This window comes from Oreochromis niloticus, linkage group LG1 (genome assembly GCF_001858045.2).
Source record: "Oreochromis niloticus isolate F11D_XX linkage group LG1, O_niloticus_UMD_NMBU, whole genome shotgun sequence".
Taxonomy (NCBI): domain Eukaryota; kingdom Metazoa; phylum Chordata; class Actinopteri; order Cichliformes; family Cichlidae; genus Oreochromis; species Oreochromis niloticus.
This window is the reverse complement of record NC_031965.2, coordinates 22,432,855-22,458,391: the sequence shown is the minus strand read 5'-3', so window position 1 is coordinate 22,458,391 and position 25,537 is coordinate 22,432,855. Positions and strand designations below refer to the sequence as shown.

The 25,537-nt window shown below is 39.2% G+C and overlaps 1 protein-coding gene across 3 annotated transcripts in view; it reads right to left on the bottom strand.

Annotated features, from left to right (window-relative positions):
- Nucleotides 1–1,873: 1,873 nt before the first annotated feature.
- nedd4a (NEDD4 E3 ubiquitin protein ligase a) overlaps nucleotides 1,874–25,537 on the bottom strand; it is a 40,277-nt gene continuing 16,613 nt past the window's right edge. The window contains exons 1-26 of one of the 3 annotated variants that reach the window (XM_019358849.2): nucleotides 22,491–22,633; nucleotides 21,117–21,237; nucleotides 20,080–20,130; nucleotides 19,628–19,689; nucleotides 19,354–19,456; nucleotides 17,641–17,804; nucleotides 17,427–17,541; nucleotides 14,585–14,749; nucleotides 14,340–14,423; nucleotides 13,031–13,150; nucleotides 12,568–12,840; nucleotides 12,288–12,365; nucleotides 10,543–10,597; nucleotides 10,385–10,443; nucleotides 10,195–10,260; nucleotides 9,584–9,813; nucleotides 8,215–8,336; nucleotides 7,203–7,273; nucleotides 6,988–7,083; nucleotides 6,811–6,884; nucleotides 6,660–6,720; nucleotides 6,517–6,576; nucleotides 6,305–6,412; nucleotides 6,092–6,188; nucleotides 5,872–5,944; nucleotides 1,874–4,643 (exon numbers count right to left, since the gene is read on the bottom strand). In XM_019358849.2, the coding sequence (XP_019214394.1) occupies nucleotides 4,541–4,643; nucleotides 5,872–5,944; nucleotides 6,092–6,188; nucleotides 6,305–6,412; nucleotides 6,517–6,576; nucleotides 6,660–6,720; nucleotides 6,811–6,884; nucleotides 6,988–7,083; nucleotides 7,203–7,273; nucleotides 8,215–8,336; nucleotides 9,584–9,813; nucleotides 10,195–10,260; nucleotides 10,385–10,443; nucleotides 10,543–10,597; nucleotides 12,288–12,365; nucleotides 12,568–12,840; nucleotides 13,031–13,150; nucleotides 14,340–14,423; nucleotides 14,585–14,749; nucleotides 17,427–17,541; nucleotides 17,641–17,804; nucleotides 19,354–19,419 (2,340 nt within the window). In that variant the 5' untranslated portion in view covers nucleotides 19,420–19,456; nucleotides 19,628–19,689; nucleotides 20,080–20,130; nucleotides 21,117–21,237; nucleotides 22,491–22,633 and the 3' untranslated portion in view covers nucleotides 1,874–4,540. Of the gene's footprint in view, nucleotides 4,644–5,871; nucleotides 5,945–6,091; nucleotides 6,189–6,304; nucleotides 6,413–6,516; nucleotides 6,577–6,659; nucleotides 6,721–6,810; nucleotides 6,885–6,987; nucleotides 7,084–7,202; nucleotides 7,274–8,214; nucleotides 8,337–9,583; nucleotides 9,814–10,194; nucleotides 10,261–10,384; nucleotides 10,444–10,542; nucleotides 10,598–12,287; nucleotides 12,366–12,567; nucleotides 12,841–13,030; nucleotides 13,151–14,339; nucleotides 14,424–14,584; nucleotides 14,750–17,426; nucleotides 17,542–17,640; nucleotides 17,805–19,353; nucleotides 19,457–19,627; nucleotides 19,690–20,079; nucleotides 20,131–21,116; nucleotides 21,238–22,490; nucleotides 22,634–25,537 lie in introns of those variants that run through there. The other 2 variants (XM_005467077.4, XM_005467076.4) reach the window with 2 other exon arrangements.

Below are 25,537 nucleotides of genomic sequence, written 5' to 3'. Positions count from 1 at the left end.
TATGCTGCAGTTTGGTGGGTGGAGTGATGTTTAAGCTCTGCAGCCAGATCAATGAAGTAAAAGTCATTACTGGGTTATGAATGTTGGTAAGGGTGTGGGTGAAGGGGAGCGAGCTTTCCCCAAAACCTACCATTATTGGCTGAGGACCTTATCCTGCTGCTACCACCCATGCCCATCCCCACTGACCCCTGAAGTGTCCAAAAGGCCGGCCTGAATCGTGTGTAACCTTTCCACTGACCTCCGTGGAGTCTGAGGGTTGTTTTTTTTTTACTGCCCTGATGGGGGGTTGTGGAGAAATTAGGACTTTGGCTCTTCAGCTGAATCACACAAAAGGCTCCAACAAGAGAGATGTAGATGTGTCCTCTCCACATGCTACTCTTGTTCACCAGAAACAGTTCACATGAAATGAGCCCTCCCCCCAACAATACCATGGCTGTTATACAGTGAAATGTAACTTAAAATGAATCACAGCTGGAAATCAAGAAGCAGAACTCAAAAAGAGAGAGAAAAAAACAACAGTGTCACTGCCGGTGTGAGCTGAAGCAACACCAATTTGCTCATAAATTTAGTTTTTCATATTTTATAATGTAACCTAAGATCAGTCAGAAGAAAACTGATGAATTAAACACTTCATTTGCACATAAAAGCTCACTGAGCTCTCTATGCTTAAAGCAGATTTAAGATGTTAAAAGTATCTCTTGCAAAAGTTCAGTCTGGGTTAAAATGAGTCCAGACTTGCAGGTATAACACTAACTAACTACAATTTGTGTTCACTTTAAAGCATGGATGTTACTGCTCTCTTGTTTCCTATTATAGTACACAAATTTAAACAGTACCATGCGATTTTGCCGACATGCTTTGGTTGTATCCACATGTGCAGGCATCTGACTGCTTTTTCCAACTGTCAGTGTTTTTCTGCACTTGTCCCTTACAATTAATCTGTTAAATAAAATAATAATAATAAAAGCATAGCAGTTTAGTGATGCCCTAACAGCTATGTTCAGGAAAACTGATTGTGTTTCATCTCCCCCAGCTGGAACAAGTCAGTACTACAACCACAGACATGTACAGGGTTAGATCAGATTTAGACGTGATTTTTATTTCCACACAATAGTCAAGTCACTTTTATTTACAGGGTATGATTAAAAAAGCCAGAGTTAACCCAGCATGCTCTCCAGTTAAGGACCCAAGTACTAAACAGCAAAACAAGTGACATGATAAAAATAAAAAAAGCAAAGCAAAATTTACTCCATTAGTGAAAAACATAATAAATGCCAAAGCTGCTGAAGTTTAATTTGAGCATCAGAATGTGAGAGAAAGGTGATTTAACTGACTTTGAATGTAGCACGGTTGTCAGGGGAAGACGTGCAGTATAGGGCCCTGGGTGGTCTCAAGCCCAGGCTGTTCAATTTCAGATCAGAGATTAAAGTCAGAATTCTTAGGGAAAAAAAGTCCGAATCTGAGAACAAAAGTCAGAATGCCGAGATTAAAGTCAGAATTCTAAGAAAAAAGTCAGAATTCTGAGAATAAATAATTTTGAGGAAAAAGTCAGAATTCTGAGACTAAAGTCAAACAAACAAAACAAAAGTCTTTGTGAGCCTATTCTAAATATATCAATCCTCTAACATATATAACATGAGGAAAAAACAACTTTCAAAGGGAAATAAACTTGTTTGCATTTAGTGTGACATGGCCACTTTTGTTGACCTGTAGAGGTATTGGTCCATAAATTTGGTACTCTTAAAAAATAGTTGCTACTAAAACTTGTCTGATTTTGAATCCTGTATAACAAGAATCTTTCAAAACTTAACAGCTCCCTATCAGAAGGACAGCAAAATAAGGTAATAATAAAAAGGAAGAAGAAGAGACTGGATAAGTGTTTTTACATGTCTTTATTTTTCCCATACATTTATATTCTGTGTTATAGGCCATCACATTGGGATTTAACAGCTACAGTTTGTTCTGCCCTTTAAAATGTTTTACATACGCCATCGATTTAATGCACTTACAGGTGTTACAATAACAAAGTTTGATATATCCAAAATGAAGTATGTATTAATTAGTCTTCAGTAGGCAACAGGATGTCCATTCATTTCATAGACCAGCAAATTCGACGACTCATGACAAATAAAAGGCATTGGTATTTAAATACCATTGAAAGGAGAGAATGTGCTTTTCTCAGCAATGCTCACATGTAAACATCTGAAGAGATGTGCGCTTAAAGCATCAGATCATGATTTTAAAGAGCGGTTTATGCAGGCGACAGATTGGCAAAGATTTCAGAAGTAAGACTCATCAATATTAACAAAGTGCTTCACTTTATAAAAGAATAGGTATATAAAACTGTGACGTCAGACAAAAACCAGCCCACAATTTTCTTTCCTTTCATCACCGACCTGTAAACACGGCAGTTATGTAAACACGTGTCTTACCGTTCAGAAAAAGTTCAAAGTACGGCTTAAGCACAGTTACTTTCTCAAAGTAACTGCATACAAAAGGTACTACGAGTAATTAATTTTGAAAAGAACAATCTGTACACATTTTAACAACCAACAATATATATATATTTTTTAAATTGCACTCTTAAAAATAGAGCACTTTGCTGCAATTAGACACCCTTGATGAGTAAAAGACAAAATGTCATTCACTGACAAAAGTCAAAGCATAAAATCTAACACACCGTATTAAAACTGTATAAGTCAGTCTGTCTACTAACATTTATGCAAAGCTAAGGCGCTCTAAGGTAAATGTACATTTATTTATTCTTCTGCTTTATAAACAGTGTTGAACTCGAGCACGAGGAGCTGTCGAATGAACAAGAACAGATACCGAGTGCAGAGATGCATCGAGACCTGTTCGACAACAATGAGCAACTCCCGAGTGGGAGTTTAAACAAATGCAGTCACATTTGCATGTTCAGTTATGCATAGTACATCAGCACAGTCCAACACTGCAGACAGTCACTTCTCCAGATCTGCACACAGACAAGAGCGTATTTAGTCTGTTACTGGTCCTGGTATTGATACATCACGACCACAATGATTTACCAAACTGACTAACGGCAGTCGCTCACATTTGTATGTAACCTGCACATTTTCTGCTAGAAATGCTTCTGAGGTCTATGCATATATATATTTGGGACACTGCATCAGTGTTTAAAAAAAAACAAACAAACAAACAAACAAAAAACAAGAACAAACAAACAAACAAACAAACAAACAAACAAACAAAAACTGGAATGGAAAAAAAAAAAAAGTTAAAAAATAAAAAGAAACTAAATTAAAAAAAGTTGTTTAATCTTTTTTGCTGTTTAAGGACATTTTAAACTGTTGAACAGAAACACCCAATTAGTGTATAACAGCAATGAAGACAAATTAAGTGGCGAATATGGCTTTTTTTTAAGCATTAAATTCTTGGCTTTGCTATAGTGTAATAGTTTGTACACCGAGCATGAAGGACTTGAATGTAAGAAAGTGACAGGGCAACATAAGACCCAAAATGAGCTGAACATGATTGTATAAACAAGCACGCACAAAAGCCGTGAACTCCGGTTTACTAAAAAGAAAGAATGTGCAGTGAGTTTTGCGTGCACCTCAGGCGTAATTCAGACTATTAATTCAAATGTTTTTATAAAGAAAATGGGGCTTGATGAAGTGGAAACACATAATAATATTATTAATTAACTCTAAATAACTCTGAACATGCCCCTGAACTTTCACCTTTCTTCTGATGCAGATTTTCTTGCAGCTTTTGATTCCACAAATGGGTCCATCACATAAAACATTTCCTTATCCCTGCTCTTCCCTTGCCATCTCTGATCAGTTCCTCACTTTCACATTTGGTATAACTACCCTTTTTTTAAATGGCCAAATTAAATAACCTGAGGTGCAAACAGTGGTTTTATTAACAAACAAACAAACAAACAAACAAACGAGTGGTTACATCCATTCATGTCTAAAGATGCAGTGGAAAAGCTTGTTCATGTATTTACAGTTTCACAAACACTGATGTTATTAAGAGAGGACAATGTGACTGAAAGGATGTGTGTACACATCTGTCTTTATCCATCTGGCTGAGCAAAAAGTGACTAAAACTAAATCAAATGTCCATTTTTAAAAAGATAATTTTTTATCATAAACTGTACAGCTGTTAATCACATTCACATACTGTTATCGCTTCACAGAATCAAGTTATTTAAATATTTGAGTGTTTTCGCAGAACAAATAAGAGTGAATACATCTTTGAGCGACTTGCATCAGAGAATTAAATACTAAGATAACCTGATTTGTAAACTTTACAACACACAGGGTGACGTAAAACCACCTCTGTCACTCCAGATTTCATGTCCTTTCTTCAGGTGGGCCCCGACAGAGGACTCATGTGAGTCTTGTTGCTGTCCATCTTCACAGCCGGCAGGTTAAAACCTGAGTCTGATACACAGCTTTTTTGTTGTTTTTGTATTTTTTCCCCAGGAGCATCACGCAACTTTGCTTTACTCTGATGACAGCAATGTCAGTTCATCTCATTTCCCACGTATGCACTAATCCACCCCGTCGAAGCCTTGTGCATTCTCTATAGCGATGTTAAGTTTCTCCCTCAGTTCCTCAAAGGATTCGTACGGAGGAAGGTCCAGCCGATTAAAGCTTTAAGAAGCAAAAGAACAGACAAAAAGACATTAAATTTAAGCAGATGCAAAGAGGGAATACGCAGGAGCGTAAACACCGTGATGTGCCAGTGAAACTAAGAATGACAGTAATACGCCACTAGTGGGCTTCCACCAAGTCTGCACTATGAGATACAGTAGGTAGTTTGAAGGCAGCACAAAACATGGATGAAGTTTCTGGTCTGGGAAGTTGCATTCTTTCTAAGACTCGTCTGACTGCATGAAGATTTCTGGTTGTGCAGACGTTTATGAAAAAACTGCCTTCAGCTCTCCTGCTCTGCAACCTCTAGCACTTTCCTGATGACTTTGCAGGCTTAATCAATAGTTTCTGGTCACGCTGAATAGAACATGAAGTTATAAAATTTGGTCATTTATTAGAGTTGGAAAGGACAGTTATCCAGGGTATACCATTCTTCAGAAACAGGGGTACAATCTCATTGGTTTCTCGATGGACCAGCGTGGTTGTGCACACACATCTCCACAGACAGTCATCTACATGTTGTAGCTCTGTAGTGTCACCAGGAGGCATTGTTCCAAATGTGTGGACCAACACGTCTGTGGGCTACTCAGAGTCTCATGTCTGACTTCAACACAAGCTTGCTTATGACAGCACCTCACTAAACAGCCACATTAAGGTGGGTACATACATGATTGATACCACTCTCTTTTCAACACAAAACATGCTCAAAGCAAAGTGACGCTAATGCTTTAAACTGGCACTCTTTCTAAAGGCAAGTAGGGGCCGGGGCTTCGTGCAGGATTTGTGTTGAATCAGTTTCCTGGGTAGAGGCTCATGGGAAAATCTGAGTAAATCCAGTCTTTTTGGGTTTGTGGATCCCTGCTGTTTGTGTGATTTTCCATTTGTCTTTCCGATTTCACCAGGGGGGATTGATGGGCCAGTGATAGGTGAAGGTGGTTTTCTGGAGTATGATTAATTGTTTAAGAGATTCCCACCTATCACGTAATTCTTGTAAGGTAACAGTAAAAATATAACAAAGCTGAAATGGCTAAACTCAACTGTGCTAATACTACAAGCCTCACTGCTAGATCCACAGCAAGAAGAGCAGGGGAAGAAACAAATGTGCTTTTATCCTTTTTAAAAGTTGGCAAAAACCTTCTATAAAATCTAAAACGATCCTTTGTTAAAAACAACTGTGTCCAATATAAAGGGAGAAAAAAAAAAAAGCAAAGCACAGTGAAATGCTTACCATGTGTGGGCCCTAGGAAGTTTTTCACGTGTTCCCCAAAGCTCGATGGTGAAGAGCTGTGGTCCATTAGAGCCTGGTAAATAAAACCATTAAACATCAGATGACAACAACAAACATCATGAGTTCAAGTGGAATTAATTTGCAAGAAACAAAGAAATCAACCCGAGGGCAAATAGTTTTAAAAAATGTTCATTTAGAGAGGGAATAATTGTAATCTCACCATAGAGTTCAGCAAAGCCATTCATCGGGACCCTGGATGTTCCCGTCACAAACTGTAAGAGCCGGATTCGTTTTTCTGCATCCATCAGCAGCACCGCCTGTAATAACACAACACAAAAAGCACGGAAAAAATATTTATCACTGAAGCTTTTCTGCACAGACATCCCTGCACCAGCTGCAGATTGTTAGCTCCAGGTATGGAAACTTGTCTCACCTTCCAAAACCACTGGATAACCATGTGGTTGGAGCAGTAGCCGTTCTTATACTTCGTGTTCGCTCTCCAGTCGTTCACGTCCACATCTCCAAGACCACACATGAGCAGCTGTGGAGGAAAACGAAGCAGATACACTGAACATTTTCCATCTCTGAGAGACCAAAACGTTTTGTTTGTTTCTTTTTTGCCAATTGGATCAGCTAAAAACTCACCTCGAGCTCATTCTCATCAAAGATCTTGATCAGATCTTGCGGTACCAACTCAAAGAATCCCTAAAACACAAAGTATACCAGTGTGTGTCTTTAATACCTGTACCGTGTTTAACAAGTTTAAAAAAAACAAAACCACTGTTTACCTCCTTGAAGGCAGTCATCTGCTTCTGTATTCTGTTCACAAACCTCCACTGAATCACCAGGCTGTTAATCACAAAATGGCACGTCAGCATCAAACTGCATTTAGACACACACACTAAGAAAAAAAAAACAAAGTAAACGCATTTTTCTTACTGGATATATTCATCCTTGTTTTCATTGGTGACGACAATCTCTGAGCCATCGGGTTTCAGGTCGTGCTGGTGAGTCTGAACAGGCGGTTGTGTAAGAAATGAAGCATCAGTCAGACAGACACAAAGCCGCGTCACAAATTAAATGTTGGGACAAAAAAAACAAGGACGTTCAGCAGACCTGTCCAAACAGCTCTTCATCAATAGTAAACCTCATGTCCAAGTCTGTTGGGTCGTTCTCCAAAATCCACTTCAGGGAGTTGAAATATTCACTGTCCTAAAAAGAAAAGAAAAGAAAAAAAAAAAAAAAAAAAAAAAAGACATTTACATCTACATCACATCCAACCTGAAGATCCCGAATTACACCAATGCAACAATTACTACAGTCATACTCACAACAGACTCCATGTCCTGGAGGGTGATTGGCTTCCCCAGCATCATCTTGTAGAAGGGCCGAATGAAGAAAGCTGTGAAGTAAACAAATATGCAAACACTTAAAAGGAAATTTACTGGTGTCATTTTAAAAAAAAAAAAAGTGCAACAAGAGCAGCTCCCATCAAACCAAACGTGTCCATCGTAATGCCTCCCTCTTCCATTTACATTTCCAAACAAACAAACGTGGTAGCTATAGTCAGCATGCTTTCCTGCTCCTCTTGTTACTTTCACTCTCTCTGTTACACACACTGTAGTGAGAGTTAATGTGGGTGAAACAGAGCACAGGAGAGCAGTGAGGACAGACTGTCATATATATATATATATACATATATACACGTGTGTGTGTGTGTGTGTGTGTGTGTGTGTGTGTGTGTGTGTGTGTGTGTGTGTGTGTGTGTGTGTGTGTGTGTATATATATATATATGTATATATATATATATATATATATATATATATATATATATATATATATATATATATATATAATATATATATATATATATAAAAAGTCCTGGTGAAAATCCTAGGTGATTTTCAGAAAAGTTGACGAAACCTTCAAAATCTGAAACCTCGACATCGAGCTCACCGATTTCAACTAGTCTGAGATTTTAGTAGATGTCCCTATCTGATTAATTTGAAAATCCAATGTTGCCTCGTTCTCAAGTTATCTTATTCACAAACTTGGGTGTCCACACCAACCACCTGTCCAGTGTGGTGATGAAAATACCCCATCAGCCTTTTACAGCTGGAGGTAAAAACAACCTGAGAAAGCCAGCGGCCTCAAATGGAGGAACTCTTATCCAGAAGCACAAACACCCAGGAAAGTTACCACAATGCAAACAAAGCTCAGACAATAACACACAAAGAAAGACAGCGAGGTAATTTTTTGACTCTTTAAATAAAAATACTTCCTGCTGCTACACGAAGAACTCTTAAAATATCTGACCATTTTCAGCAGCCATGTGACACTCACCATCGAGGAGTTTGCCGTGAAACACGGCCATGCCTGCCACGCGGCCGATGAATTTGAAGTAGGTCAGGTGGTCCTCGTTGCATAAACCTGAGTTGGGGTTAATCTGCAGCGTGTAGTTGTCCCTAAAACATAAGGCAAATGTAAATGCAGTAGTACTTGCATTGTGTTTTTCTACTCAATTTGAACACTCAAAGAGCTTTCTGTCTACAAGTGTCATTCACCCATTCATACAATAGCATTTTTTTAACCCGATGTTCACACTCTCACAACTTGGGGTTCAGTTTCTTGCCAAAGGGTGGTGGAAAAGGGCATCGAACCACCAATCTTCCCACAGATCAACAAGCCACAGCGCCATATGTTAGTATGAACAGTTACTACTTTTGTTGATCCTAGCCCAGATACATCCGGTTTTATAAGCAGACTGAACGTTCTCACGTGGTTTGTAAGTGTTGTAAGTGACACATTTTGATTCACCTGGGTTTTTCTGTGTGAAAAGAAGCCAAATCACGGGGAAAAGCTGCACGTTTGCAAAATCATCAGCTGATTCAAGCCAGGATAAATCATCTTTAGCTGTGAAAATGCCCTTAGAAAGCTGGTGCAGGCCTTTGCTGTAACATATGCCACAGTTATTTGATGTGCTTTGTATCACAAGGGTTGGAGATTTTGATTGAACCTTTTTTCAGCCCACATTTTCACAGTCAAAGAGAGTTTTGATTATCTTTTGTCTGTAGCACCTCTCCCTCATTCCTCTATGTGTGTGTCAGCTTTTATTTTCCTCCCTTGTTTTCCTCTGTGGTTCCCCGGTGTGAGCGTACTCTGTCGTTTTGTGTATCTGGGAGTGGCTGAAAACTCCCACGCCTGTGGCTGCTTTTTGCATAAACCCCCAGGTTTATACATTGCTCAAAATTCATAGTACATCTCCCCGCCTCTTTAAAATTAGCCTCTTCATCTCCTTTTCCCTTGAATGCATCAGCCCCCCCCCACACACACTTATCCCACTGGCTTCCTGTCAGGCTCTTATCTGGAATACTCCTACATGACTCAACCAGTTCCTATTTACAGTGAAAATGAAAGTTAATTAAGCATAATGACCTGTAAATATGCCCCCTTAAATGAAAATACATCCCAAACATTGTTACCTCACAGAGACACAATGAAATTAGCAGTGATTTAATATATTGATCTCAGGAATTGTACAGAAGTCCTGGATTTGAAGTAAATACAGGCACCGCCACCTTTTTGTCCACATTTTAGCTCTCACTGTACAGGATGCACATCACTCATGATACGTATAATTGCTTAAAAATTTCCAAAAGTGGAAAAACTACAAGTAACAACAACTGAATACAAAAAAAAAAAAAAGACTCACGTGGCAGAATACTCGAACAGCCCGTAGTACGGGTTGAACATCTCTTTGGACATTAGGAAGAACCACTCCCTGGCCACGCCACCGTAGTCCAGTCCTTTTTCTCCATCAAACTCCACCCACAGTCGCGCCTTCAACAGGTCTGGCCTCTTGACCGAGAGGATGCGTCGGTACGAGTCCTCCAGCACTGCATTTCGTTTCAGCTTCATCTCAAAGCGGTTTGGGATGTCAGCCTTCATTTAAAAAAAAAAAAAAAAAAAAAAAAAAAAAAAAAAAAAAGCACAGTGGTGAGTTTTCGGTTACCTTTAAGAAGTTAGGTTAAAAATCAGTGTGGCAGAGGTGTGGTCCCCTGGCTCAGCTGCAGGGGAAGAGTGGTCAAGGGGGCAGTGCCAAGGAGGCTGGAGGGACAGATGGGATCTATCTAATGGGGCTTCTTCTTTTATATACAGTGAAGCTGGGGGTGTGTGTGTGCTGACAACCGACTGGAAAGTCGAGGAGCCGGGTGCCGAAACATACATGTGTGTCACTTCAATAAACACTTCCAAGTATAAAATATCACAGTGTGTCAGGTCGATCTCTACAATCAGTAAGGGCTGGTCTCTGAGGATGCTCACCGGTTTCTTCAGCTTCTTCTTGAAGTAGTCATACTTCTGTTTGTAGTCTCTAGAGTAAGGCACTGCCTGTAATCACCAAAGGATAGAGGTCAGTAACAACAACAACAGTCCTAAATAAAAGAAAATAAACATTTTATAGCATAAAGGTTTCTTGTAAAAGAGAAGTTTTCAAATTCAAATCCATACTCACTGGTCCAGTTATAGCAGCATTCTGCAATCTGGGATCTTCCCATTGTGTGTTCTTTGTGTCTATGAAATAACATATATGAAAGACCATAAATTCACAAGAAGACAGATTGATTAATGAGTTAATCAAATATGTTTCTAACTTAAACACATCATACGCACTGTGATCTATGTAGAACACCCTGCCATCACTGTGGACCCTCTCCTCCCAGCCAGGCTAGAAATGAAGAAAATATCAAATCTATATTAATCAGGCAGATTAAATATTACATCAGCAAACCAATCAGGGCACCACATACAGTGTTCAGCCACAACAGTAAAACCACTGAAAGTCTCAAGAAGGAAATGCAGTGATGGATAGTTTGAAGCACATAAACAGATTAATGGGACAATTATCTCTAAATTATATCAAGGAAACGGAAATGCAATAATACCAATTACATTAAAACAAAACAGGGAAACAAACTAAACATAGAAACAGCTGAGGAGACATCAACTAGCTCAAGGAAATGGCTAAACCTCTGATTTTTGTTACACCTTATGTTAAAAGCAAGCAATGCTTCTTTATAAAGAAGAGGATGATTTTCTCGCTAAAGGCCTAAAGGAGATGCCTTTTTACAAAAGTGGAAGAAAAGGATCACCTTTATGTCAACTGAGATGGTTAAAGACAGTTGGGACAATATATTCTGAGAATGTAGCGATGTTTGCAGTGTCCCACCGGTCTTGTGCTTTTTGTTAAAACTTAAACTGTTAAAACCTTAAACATGGGCAGGTGGACAGGTTGAGTAAATAACACTGATGATCCTGTTAAATTTGGGAAATGCCGAGGAGTGGCAGCAAGCAAACGGGCAGCCGATGAGCTGGACACAAAATGTTTTTATAGAGGGGAAACTGGTGGATGCTGACACCAGTGGTCTAAGTGGATAAATGGTGAAGGGTCAAGTGTGCACAAAGTTAACTGCTGTGCATAAGGGGAGGAAGGTGGATCCATGCGGTCTGATCCTACAGAAGAGCGAGTGTAGTACAAATTGATGAAAAGCTCAATTTTGGCTGCAAGAGAAAGAAAGTGCGTCACAGCTCACTGTGTTGTCCACCGATATAAAAAGCCTACAGTGGGATGAAGATGAGCCACGGAACAATGAAAGAAGATGGGCTGTTTGATGAATCACTTATATTCTCTTGCACCTTTGTATTAACTGGGAGAGGTATGTGAAGCACGCAACTGATGGATGCAGATTGGTGCTGTGGGTAGTTAAAAAGAAATCTGCTCTTACATCGTTTCAGAAAACAAAACATTTATTTTTAAAATGAAATGAGAGTCTGATTTTATGCACTGCATGGCTAATGTAACACATTCTGTCACAGCCCGATGAGCAGACATGCTTTATGTGATTAACACATGTACATTTCTATGGAAGTATTGTTAAATGGTCATGTATTTAAATTCTTTTACCTTTGATATTATTCATGTCTTTAGGGATTATTTTTATCATTTAATTTTTTTAAATTTAATTTTACTTGTATTAAACATCCCATTCTGGATTTATAATTTTGTCACAACATATTTTTTCCTATAAATAGACATATGTTGTGAAAAAATTCGATAAGAATTTCTTTAGACCACACAGCCCACTGTGCCCTGTTTTAGCAGGAAAACTGGAACTGTCACATGACAAAATTCAAAATATGACCTCTTCCTCCAATATTTCCAGAAAAAAGTGTTGACTTGAACTCAAATCTGATCAGGAAACTATGGGATATGCTGAAATACTCAGCAACCTTGGTGCCACAAGTGAACTGGACTTTACTACGCATGGTGGTCTTAATGTTTTGGCTAGCAGGCTTTTTCCCCTGATAGCTGATCCTCAAAAGTTGATGCCTGTGTTGCATCTTGTTACTGAACTTACCGGCAGAGGGCCGAGATCAGAAGGATCAAGCGAGGATCTCCTCCTCATTTGTACAGGAATCCTTAGCCTGGGATCTTCCTGTTCAGAGAAAAACAAGAAGGGTGTGTTTCAGTCAGAGAGGAAATCCTCACACAAGAGATGGTGGTGAGTTACTGCTTGGAAACTCACTTGCTTTGTGACACATATTAGAAAAAAGTCAACTAAATAACTGAAACCCAGTCTAGTTTTTCTGAATTGGATACACAGGTGCATTCAAAGCCTTTGGCTGCTATCTTCTCACCCAGGTAGTTGTCTTGGTATTGTGGTCGATGAAAAATGGCCTTCCATTGGGTGCACTGCGAACTTCCCAGCCGACCGGCAGGAAGCCAGATTCTCGTGAGGCCTCGGGGCTTGGAGTGTGCTGAGGAGACTCCTCTGTTGGTGCTGATGGTTGGGATGGTGTAGGGCTTTGTGATAAGCCTGCACTATTCTGTGCTGCTGCTGCTGCTGCTGATGGTGCTGCTGATGGTGATGGTGATGGTGGTGATGGTGCTGGTGCTGCCTCTGAAGTTCTCTGTACAAATAAAAAGACTCCAGTGAGATTCTAAATGTAGAACAGACACACTGAAGGGGAAAAGTGACAGAACAATACTATTTTAGAGTTTTAATCTAATAAAAAAAAACAAACAACCCAGGTGTTTAACAAAAGTTGCTATGCAGAATGTTAATAAAAAGATATATGAATACTGAAGCTCTTTGAGTACCTGCACAAGAGGTCGTGTCCATGTAGTGGTTCGGTTGTTGTGGTTGATATAATAGCGTCTTCCTTTACTATCTCGCTTTTCCTCCCAGCCTGGAGGTAACCCAGTTGTGGTTGGAAGCAGCTGTCAAATTAAAAATAATTAAATACATTCTAAAGATGATAATTCAAGGACAATAATTGGGCATATGATATAATTTCCAGCATAATCATACAGACAGTCATAATAAGGCACTCTATGCAAGTGGATTATTATTAATCTATGCTATCCAGTTTGTTGGCCAGGTTCCGTTGTGGTCTGACTACTGCGCGTGGAGCCTGATTACTCCAAGCTCACAGAGGCTGAAGACCCTATGACCACCAACCGCAAGATGCCACGTTGGTGAGGCCCATCACAGGATGAGACTCACTGGCTGAATAACAGTACTGCTGTGACAGCTACCTCACACAGAGATTGGTCAGGGACTAGCTGTGCTGCATCAGAAACCCTCTTGTGATTGACGTGGTTGCTAGCAGATTGCTGCAGTCGTCCAAAATTTGTATGAATGATGCCAATTGTATGCAAACGCTCACCAACTGCTCACTAGTAATGAAACTAGAAAGTCTGAAACAAACAGGAAAACGATAACTCAAACATTTTTACTAAATCAGTCATGGCAGGGATTGCTGACCGCTCTCTAGGCCTTTGTGACTCAGGCTTGTGAGACTAAGGGAAGATGATATGATGGGCTGATTACAAAGGATTGAACCTTCAAAATAAAATATAGAAACTCGCATTCTAAACTTTCTAATGCACATGAACAAATCAAGCATGACTGGTAATTTCTATGGAGACAGCACGGTGGACTAAAAACAACAACACCTGGACCAACAGCAAAAGAGCACTTTGAATCAGAGCTTATAGCAAAAGAGTGAAAACAAGATGCAGCGATTCATGAGAAGGCATTTCAGATTTGATATGGAGTGACAGGTTGTTTTTTTTGTATCCCCCCCCCCCCCAAAAAAAAAAATAATAAAAAAAATAAAAAAAATAAAAATAAAAAAATACTATAAGTGGTCAAATGACTTTAGCCTAATCTGTAGAAGAATAATCATGATACAGATTATTAATTGCGAATCTAGCAAACAGAAGGTGGGAAATTACACAATACTCCACACAGAACTCTATAACGCAGTTAACAATGCTGTATTTCCTAAATGTCCCTCCATAGGAACTGTGACAATCAAAGACGATTGAAAAGTGAACTCATGAAGACTGAAGCATTCAGATGTAAGAAAATTTGGATGACTTCAACAGAGAGTGAAACACTCACCACAGGATTAGCAGGATGTTCCTCTCCTGTTGAGGTCTGGGCACTTCCTCTGCGACTGGAATGCCTCGAATTACTGCCGTGTTCCTGCAGTAGAGCGGAAGGATGACTTTGATGACCACTTGGCCATTAATGTGCATAAATTTTCCACAACTCTCCCACTCTCAGCTCACATTTATATGATTACGAGCCCACCTCCCCTCTGCTTTCAGTAAGTCAAACCTCAAGCGGCACAGAAAATAACTCACAATCTGGGAGGAGCGCTGCTCGCCAGCTGCGGCCGCAGAGATGTTAACGTTCCTCATTTCATCACACAGCGAGTGGAACTCCACTGGGGTGCGGGGTGAAGGTGATCTGTGCTGGTTACTACTGTGGTACTGGGTGGAATCATCCTCTGTAATGATCTCCCAGCTCTAGATGATGACAGAGAGGAGACTCCAATGATCCGAAGCAACAACAGTACAAGGCCGTAGTATGACAACGATCTGAACTTCTTTGTTTAAATATACAGCAGATTGAGAAGATGAGCCTGACGCATGATGCCCGCTTTGCTTAGGCTGTGTTAACACTGATGAACCTTAAAGCTGGTTTTTAAAAACATCCCTGTGTAGGCAACCCTTTTTACAAGCCTTTAAGCCTGCACATTGAATTAACTTAAAATATACATAAAAATCAAATGAATTGGGATCTATAATCTTTTTTAAGATCTACTTAATCAGTACTTCCTATCTTTGTCCTTTTCTCCGCCGACTCCCTTTGCTCCACCCCCATGTTCAATCACACCTGTGTATTTACTGTCGTCTCTAGTTTTTCCTTGTACCCACATCCTGCATCCTTCTCAGGTGCCTCATGGTTCCTTCCGGATGCCCTGTGTTTTACTCTTGTTGGACCTTGTACTGATATTGTTTTGGATTAGCCCTGCTCACGTCAGCAATGCCCTTTGTTGCCATTTTCCTCCATAGGTCAAAGTTGAGCTTAATTGTACCATTGCATGTCTTTGCAACACTGCAACAGTTTGTATCACTATTAATAAGGACTCATTACGATCATGTCCTGCACTTATTTTGAAAATGCACAGTGTCCATATCCATTTCATTCAGGCATTTTAGTTTCTCGTTCTTTATTATTACACTTTCTAACAATGTTGATCAAAACATTGTTTTATGGTCTAGATCAGGATTGAGCCGTATTTACAGAAATGAACTACCAGAATCAGCAACTTATAAGCAAAACGTTAAACACAAACAATGCAATTTTTCAACTGAGGTAAGGTAAACTGTGTGCTATGACCTACGTTTAATCAGTTTATTAGGTACACCTGTTCTACTGGTTTTCAACACAAATGCCCTTCGACAGCAACTCAGTGGATTGAGGCAAACAGCTGGAGTTCAATCTGACCATCAGAATGGGGAGGAAAGGTGAATTCACTGACTGTGAACGCAGCATGCTTGTTGGGGCTAGATGGGCTGGTCTTAATATTTGAGAAACTGCTGATCTACTAGGATTTTAAGAGAAGACCATCTCTGAATGCAAAACAACTGCTTCAAACCTTGAAGCAGATGGGCGACAGCAGCAGAAAACCCCACCGGATGCCACTCCTGTCAACTAAGAAGAGGAAACTGAGGCTACAGTTCACACCAGCTCACCAGATGTGACAATAGAAAATTGGAAAAATGTTGCCTGCTCCAAAGACTCTTGATTTCTGCTGCGACATTCAGATCACAGGGTCACACTCTGGCATTAACATGGAAGCAGAATCCAATCTGCTTTATATAATGCTGGAGGTGGTGTGGGTGATGCTTTCTTGCCAACCTTTGGGCCCCTTGAGAACCAAATTGTTAGGATGCCTGGGTCGTTGACCCAGGGTTTTGAGTTTATTATATTATTTATTATTTCTAGTCTTTGGTTTCTTTGTTAGAGTTCCATCTTATGGTTTATGTCTCTGTGTAATCCTTAGTTGCTATATCCCCGTGTCCAGTCAGTGTCTGTGTCTGCCCTGGTCCCACATCTCTGTTCCCTCTGTTGCAGTGCCTGCGTGTGAGTCTGTGTCTTTAGTTCAGTCTGTGTTATGTTTCCTGTTTTACTTTGAAAGTCCGTGTCTTATGTTAAGGTATCTGGTTTTGCTTCCCCTGTTTCGTTAGGCCTGATTTGCCCCAGCTGTGTTTCCCTTCCGTTACTCATTCCCTGATTGCTCCCTCTGTGTATTTCTGTATTCCCCCTGTGTTTCTCTGTGTCCGTGTCGCGATCTACCCTCTTCTTGCTGTGTGTGTTGTCCGTTTGCCAGTTCAGGTTATTATTTGTATTTCCAGTTTTGCTAGTTCTCTGTTTGCCTCTCAGCAATAAATCTGAGTTTGAGTTACTTTCTGCCTCCGAGTGTCTGCACATTGGGTCCTCCTACTACCACTCCTGCGTGCACACAGCCTTCACATAACACAAATGAGCACAATTTAAACCCCACAGTCTCCCTGACTATTGCTGCTCATCATGTCCATTCCTTTATGACCACGGTGTACCCATCCTCCAAAAACTCAAATCATCTCAGTAAGGGTTTCTGGACCCTGACAGAAAGTTCACTGTCATAACATGGCCTTCAACACATCACATCTCAATCCAATTGAGCATCTTTGGGATGTGGTGGAACAAGAGATTCACATCATGGATGCACAGCAACAGTGTGATGCCATCATGTTGACATGGACTAAACTCTAAGAGGAATCCTTCCAGCACCTTGTTAAATCTTTACAAATAAAAAAAATTAAGGCAGCTCTGAAGACTACATTATGTACCGGTTCTAATTATATTTTCAAGCAGAACATCACTGAGAAGGCAGCGTCACCAATATTTCTGATTATTCCTAACAGACTGCTATAGACTATATCCTAAGGCAAGCATCGGACTCCCTTACTGCTGTGTTAAACAGCTAGGTGCTAACTACGTTTATGTTGGCTGTTTGGTGCTAAGCAAGCAGCAAAAACAGCATTATGAAAGGGTTGGACTCAAGTGTTAAACCATGACACTTAATTTTAGCAACATTATCAGCAATCCTGGGACACAACAAGGAAACCGGGAACAAAAAAATTAAAGAGTTACCTCTGGAGACTCTTGTGTGCTATCCTCATGTTCTGAGATCTGTCTGCGTGTTATGAAAACATGCGCCGCATCCGTATTATTGTTCTGTCTTCGTTGAACTTCCAAATTGCCGTCTCTGTTCGGGGGGAGACAGACACTTAGACTCTCACTAATGAAATGCATCAAATAGATTTTTTTAAATGTATTTTTTTATAGGATATGGGAGCCATCTTACAGCATGGTGGGCCGTTGCCATTGTGTGGTTCTGGTTTCATGATTAACATAGTAGATCCTTCCCAGATTATCTTGCCTCTCCTCCCAGCCAGGAGGAAGAGGAGGCAGGATCTGGTTTTGTCTGGGACCTGACATATCATGCGCCTCCAGAAGCTCCCAACCAGGCTGTTAAACAAGGAGGACATCATTTTGAAATGCTAAAGAACTAAACCAAGCTGTACCATTTTCACAGAGCTTTTTCACATTTACAAACACAGCTGCTGATATTAATATGTACAATTTACTATATACAAAGTTCAGCGCAAATAACTTTGTGTGTACTAAACTTTATCTGGTACCTTACTATTACTGTTATTGGTAACTGAGTAGCTGAGTAATGGTTGCTTTGGCCTTGAAGGCCTCCATTACTCTTTTCTTTGAATAGTTTTTGTATTCGGGATTCTTATTTCCTACATTTCTATGATGACTGTCTCAGTTTCACACACATTCACGCTTTGTCATTTCCTTACTATAAATTCCACGCCCAATAATTTGTGGTGCAAACAGTGAATTTATATGCAAACAAAGTAAGGGAGTGTGTACATCCATTCATGGCTAAAGATGAGGGTGGAAATCACGTTGGTGCACACACACACACACACACACAATACAGTTCACAATGACTGAGATTTAGAGAAAGTATCATGGATGTGCAGTGTTGTGTGTGTATATGTAAGAGATTTACACCTGACACTCTGACTTGTGCTTTGATCCGTCAGTAAGGAGATGAACCACAAGCTATTTTGTACCTGATGCTGAAAACCAGGTGACAAGGCCAAGGTTATAGTTGGGATCTCAATGTGACCCAGCTTGTCAAAACAAGCCATAACGGTTTAATAACCTGGCAGTGTTAGGATTTAAGTTAATCTAAATCTAAAAGCTCATGTTAATTTACCCCTCATTTTTTCACCTTTTGCTCAGAAAAATTGGAAACAGGTGCACTGATTTATTGAAATGTACAAACATAAAAGAAAAAGAGTTTGTATAATTTTAATGAGCTTGAAAGTCAATACTTGTATGACTCCGTCCTTTTATTCTTCAACACAGCCTGAACTCTCTTAGCCAAGAGTTAGGATAATTTAATCAATAATTTCTGTAAGTAGCCTTCAAGAGTAGTTCTTGAAAGTCATTCAAAGCTCTTCTTTGGAAGTTGCCTGTCTTTTGTTCTGTTGTCTGTCAGCATGATCCCACACTGCCTCTATAGTGTGGAGGGTCTGAGCCCTGGGGAGGCCAATCCATGACTGAAAGTGTCACTGTGTGCCTTCTTGTGTAGGTATGGTTTTTTGCATTGGCAGTGTGTTTGGGATTGTCATCATGCTGAAACATACTGACAGCTGCAGTGCTACCCCACAGCCTCCCAGCAGATACACCGCATAAATGTGAAATTACTAGGCAATTTTCAGAAGACGTGACCTCTGACCTCGACCTCAGGGTCAAGGTCAGAGGTCACATCTTAGTCATATCATATGTACATTAATAGTAATAAAAACACAGATTCTGGTTCACTCCTTACAATTAAAGATCCAAATGAATGGAAAACATTTTCGTGTGATGCTCCAAAAGAGAGTGCAAGGACTTAAATTCGGCACCAACTACTAACTGACCCGACACTCATGTTGAACAAGTGAAAGCACTGCTAACACAAAAGCATTTGTAACACGAAGCATAAACTTACATCGTTGTCCTCAGTCTGATCTGCAGTTTCCTCCTCTGAACCTGGGTTTTTTGGCAGGTAGGTCATTTTTAGACGCAGATGACCTTTAACCCTGGACTTGTGACTGTGTGGGAATGGCAAAAAATAAAAAGTAAATAAATAATTGTTTTGTTTTCTTTTTTTAATGGAAGAAATAAATATCCAAAATGTTAAAAAAAAGAGTGAGCCAATATATGGGAAATGGAATGTAAAAACAGAAAGACAAAAGATTAAATAACCATGAAATCATGCCAACCTTCGTGGGTGAAGCAGAAAATCCTTGAATGTGTATGGCCTTTCAGTGTTAGGATTTTCTGTCTGAGAAAACAAAATAGCAAAAGGAAATCTTTCATTTCTTCACACTGCATGAATAAATCTGCTGTTCAGCTCAGGATCATAACACTTTAAGATACCAATGGGTGAAATGACAGTGACCGTGCACAGTGAGGGCTAATTTGTGGGTGCTGTATTTATAACAAAACAAAAGCAGCAGCATAACAAACACGAACTGACTGTATTTCCAAAACTCTGGACACTGATGTGGAACAGACAGTAGAATAAGGATGTCCATGTTTATATTTAAATGGTGCCATAGGTGGGACTGAAGCTCAGAGCTCACACAATGAAAATCAAATTACATTCAGCCTACTGTGAGCTTAGATTAGAGACATCAGTATACAAATGAATTTTCTACAGCCAAGCACTCACCGGTATTTGATTTAAGGGGACATCCACCTGTCCGAGGAAGTCATCACGTGTCTGAAAGGGAGAGAGGGAGAGGGGGAAACACATGGACATCAGAGCCGTGACATCATCATCTACAAACACAGAGGACGGGCTGTTAATCTGATGTCTTCGAGTCCCTGTTCCAGAAAGCAGAAAACTCATCTCAGCTTTTCTGCTTTCCAAACCCAAATCAGCTGCCTGACAATCAGTTTCTTTTTCTCATTTATAAAGTTGATATCAAAGCACATGGAGGCTGCTTTTACAATTAGTCTGTCACCAGTTTCAACAGACATCATAGGTTTATTATCAGCTCAGAATATACTGTATATGCTACTCATTTCGAACTGTGACAGTAACATTTAACTGCATGAAGTAGGTACAGAGACTGCCATCCAGCCCAGCAAGTATCATCTAACCACAAAAACGGGGACAGGTTTTTTTCCCCCACTCCAAATGACAAAAGGTCTTAAGGCCCAGGGCCAAAATTGGCCCACTAAAGACTCCAATCTGTCCCAGCAATTTGGGCAGCTTTGAAAAATGTGAAGAAGGGCATAAATTTCAGACTTAAATGTGTTTTTGTAGGTTTAAAGCTTTTCCTATTGATAAAGACCTCCTCCTTAACCATTCATACTACACCACAGCAAATAACATAAGACATTAAATGACAAATTTTATGTTTATTTTAGTATCTACAATAGAAATGTATGATTTTTACAGTGAGTTCACAGTAAAAACACAAAAAACAAAAACAACAACAAGGGCATCCTCTCAATTCATTTTGTTCTTGTTTTATAACCACAGGGCACTGTGGAAAGAGCTAACAGAACTTTTACTGTAAATTTACATATTTATTTCTTACGGTCTTATTTCTTTATACCCATCGGAGCATTTCTTTACAATGTAGAAAACCTAGGATGTGTTGTTGGACTTGTTTTTTTATATTAAAATATCGCCAAGATTAGATTAGTGATTAAACTTCTTTACAATGTGAGAAAGAGGAGCTTTACTTATATACGTACCCATGATGTAAAATGACTCCAACGTCGTAGATAAACAATGTCACATCTGTGTTCTCCATAATTTTAACTTCAGTTCCGACCACCAACTAAAAATCAGTAACCACTCCCCATCCAAAAAAACCTCCAAACAAATGTAAAATGTTCTTGGTTTCCATAATTCATGAAATTAAATTTGCAGGACTAATTTCCCCCTTAAAACGTCTGTCAAAAGAAATTTTAGTTCATTCTCCAGTTGCTGTAAGCCTAAGGCTACGTTCACACTGCAGGTCTTAATGCTCAATTCCGATTTTTTTATCAAATCCGATTTTTTGGTCTGCTTGTTCACACTACAAATAAAATGCGACAGCAAACGCGCTCTAGTGTGAACGCTCAAAGCGGCCCGCATGCGCAAAAGAAGACGTCACACACAACGCGCTCTGTTTAGACCCAGAGCAAACAATATTGTTTGACTGATGGCCCTTAATATAAAGACTTCGGACTTTACGTTTCCCAATTTTTGCTTTAAATTATTCTGTTATTTACATAATATTGTAAATAACCTAATAATGATCCTTATTGCAGTTTTAGAGAGGAGCGGTGCTTCAAAGGATAGTTGCAGATTTCTGTCAGAATCTGCAGATTATACAGTACAAATAAAATGTTCACGTTGTCTTCCCAACAGTTTCACTAACATCTACACTGGATGGCCAGGAAGCGTTCACGATGTCTTCTCCGGCGCTGATAATTGGCGTCTGTCTTGTGTCAGTGACGTAAAAGACGGATTTAATGCGACATGACCGTTCAAACAGCAGTCACTTTCTAAAACATCGGATATGTATCGGATTCAGTACCACATACGAAAGTGACCCAGATCGGATTTGAAAATATCGGATTTGTGCCGTTCACACTGTCATACCATGATCGGATATGGGTCGCATAGGGTCAAAAAAATCGGATTTGATGCGCTTTCGCCTGCAGTGTGAATGTAGCCTAAGTTGATGTTTAATGCTTGTATAATTTTAAAGGCCAGATCAGTGCAAAAGCTTCCTGGATGAGGAATGTTAACATGCCTCGTCTGTTGGGAGGGGATGGTTAATAAGCTTAAAAAGTTCTTGGAAATAAAATGTACTTTCTAAGAGAAAGCAGACAAAACAGATGTCATGTAAAATAACCTAAATGTAGCAATATTCAGTCAAGTCAGACACACAGGTTTAAGGTTTCACTCTACCACATCATTACCACAGTCAATAGCACTACATAGCAGACAATTCATCTTTTTGGACTAGTTAAATCTATAAATTTGTTTCAATACACTTTATGACACTATGCTGCATTCTAACTGACGGGCACAAATAGACTTGAGACGCATTAATTACTTTTTCTGTTTTGAGTTACCTTCCTGCTGCTTCAGTTTTTCCTGGTTTGTTAAAAGAGGAAACTATGGGTGGAGCCATTGAAATACACAGGGCCAACAAGTGGACCAAACTATCAGCTGTGACAGTATGGGGGGGATGGGAGTTCTTTCCACTGAGTTAATCGATTGTCCTTGGGGTTTCCCCCTCCTTTTTCCTCTTCCGCCCTCCTTGGATTTAAAAAAATGGTCTATTCCTTTAATAAATAGCATAAGTTATTGATTTGCACAGGTTAGTTTGTTGAGTTAGGGTCTTGATTTGATAAGCAATAATCTCCTTTACGGGTTCACTTCTTGCTTAAAATAGTTTATTTTCATTATTTAGTATTTTTGGTATAATTATCTGTATTTTTTGGTACAAAAAGCCGTCATTTGTGAACCTTTGTAAACATTACACTTGCATGCATGTACATCATTTCCTCAGTCCCTTATATGGCATGAATGGGAAGCTGCAAGTAACCCCCCCCCCATAAAATAAAAAAAAAAGCTGGGTGTGGCTTAAGAGTTTGGCAGGACCTTTACTGTGCCTTGGGCAGAAAAAGTATGTAAAAACAACTGATTTAGAGCACAGAGAACCACTTTAATATCTCTACAGAAGCATGTCTGTGTTATCTGAAGTGACTTCAAGGTTGTACATCTCTCTCTTTTATCTCAATCATCAATAAGGACTAAAAAGATTACCTCTCACCCCATTTTCTCACAAGACACTCCCTCTAACAAACCGTCTTTAATTCTAGATTTAACAGAAAACATTTCCCACTGCACTATTTTCCTACTTCAAACAATGAGAGTCATTTAACTGGCTCCATTTCCGTGTATATTTAGCATGTTGTGCAGGCAGGAATGTGTTTATCAGCCTACGATGAATGGCTGCTCTGTGTTATTCCAACAGAGACTGGGATCAAAATAATGTAGCATTTGCCAGATGAACCCTCTTTGCTTTGAACTCTTCACACATTCACTGCATGCCTTTATTGGAGCTGTTAAGGTCTCGAAAGCAGAAGGCTGAGGCCAAACACAGTGGGTGTCAGCTTGTGTGACCAAAATTAACACCCATGGCAGGTCAAACTGTCTAACAGGGGTACAAAGTGTTTATGTGAACAAATATAGATGGAGGCCTCCTTCATCATGCCCTTGCACTTCTAATAGAGCAACTGAGAAAAGCATAAATCCAGATTAAAATAAACTCTGAGCAAGCCATTCCAAAATTACAATGAATCATCCTAAAACAGCAGTTATCTACATTTCATTATATATGTGGTAAGGCACAGTGATCTCTCAGATCTCTGTTTTATGCAAGCGGTATTAAGACATTGTTGCTCTTATACTGGCAAGCTTTGCATTTCCATTAAGAAACCGCCTGCTTTGCACAGTATTTCCTTCATGAGTTCTTCTAAGAATACTAAGGTTAAACGCACTGTCAGTCCTCTGTGTCTATTTACCCTACACCATATTACGGAAGTCAGAAATAATTGTATTTATTTTGGGTTTGTTTACAACAGTGAATCACTGGAGATTTAACACACAGTAAACCGAGCAGTTGTGGCTGTATATAGAACACTGTCTTTATGTTTATTGTTTTTATTGTTTACAGTAGTTTATATTAACAGAGGGTACCCATATGGAAAATAATTAAAAACTATTAATAGCATTGTCTATCTGATACTATGACTTACTCATAAAAGTGGCTCCCTCCACATTTCTGTCACGCATCATTAAGACAATACCATTTCTAGGGATTTCTGACATATCAGGCTTGATGAGTGATACTAGAATAACTAATAATACTGATAGCAGTGGCCCATTCCTTGCCTGCCTTTTATAAAAGGTTGTATTATGCTATGAATTTGAATGAAGGCTTCTTTATTTCGTCAGCCCATGTGTGGTTGTACATAACAGCTAAAATAAAATACATAAATAGAAAAAATATATTACTATCTGTGAAATTACTGTTTCAAACATAGTACTGGTATCACCACAGAATTACACAATCTGCTACATACTGCCTAAGCCAAGAAAGGCATTTTTCTTACAAATGTAGCACCATTTAAGGGAAAACAAACAGGTTTTCCAACATATAAGATTTATTGCCAGAAGGTATAGAAAGAAATACTGACCAGACATTTTGAGCTAAGTTTAATTTTTTTGTATTTTTCATTTCTTTTTAACTGAGACATTACACTTATAAAACGTTGAGAGATGCTCTTAACTTAAATAGATTACTTCCAAACAACAGACTCTTGGATTGAAGTGCAATGGTAAAAGCAGAAGTACTAAAAATCACAGTTCTTGGAGTGAAAATCCAGAAGCAAGTCAATCCACACAGACTCTCATATTAAAATCCCCAATTTTAGCTAGAAATTGTTTACAGCATGGTTGACAACGAAGACATTGGTACTTATGGATAGTTTCTCCCTTTATTATTATTTTTTTTACTGGAGTACTGTATTGAGAGAAATATTAAAGCTTCCTTTCCAATTAGTTGTACTAACAGCTCATTTAAGAAATCTGTGCTCCAGCTTTTATTTGTGTAATGCACTCAATAGGAGGTTTAATTCAATTCAATTCAATTCAATTTAATTCAGTTTTATTTATATAGCACAAAATCACAACAGTAGTCACCTTGCTTTATACTGTAAGGTAAAGAACCTACAGTAATACAAAGAAAACCTCAACAATTATATGACCCCCTATGAGCAAGTGCTTACTGAGGTGAGAGGAGGAAGTCTGACTTCAAAAAACTGAACATATAGTTAAAATGTGGGCGCCAAAACCAAACAGTGGGTACGTCCATTTTTTTTTTAAAATTTAGGCTATGGCTATATATCTTGCTATATATATATATTTATATATTACAGCTTTACTCAATTGATGTTATATCATTTAATAAACTGAGAACATGCAGTATATATTACAGCACACTGAATCCATCTTTTCTTAGCATCCCGTGCAAGCGGTTATTACTAAAAGCTAGCTAAGAATAAATTGGTTTTACCCAGAAACACGATCTAAAAGAATGATCAGATCATTT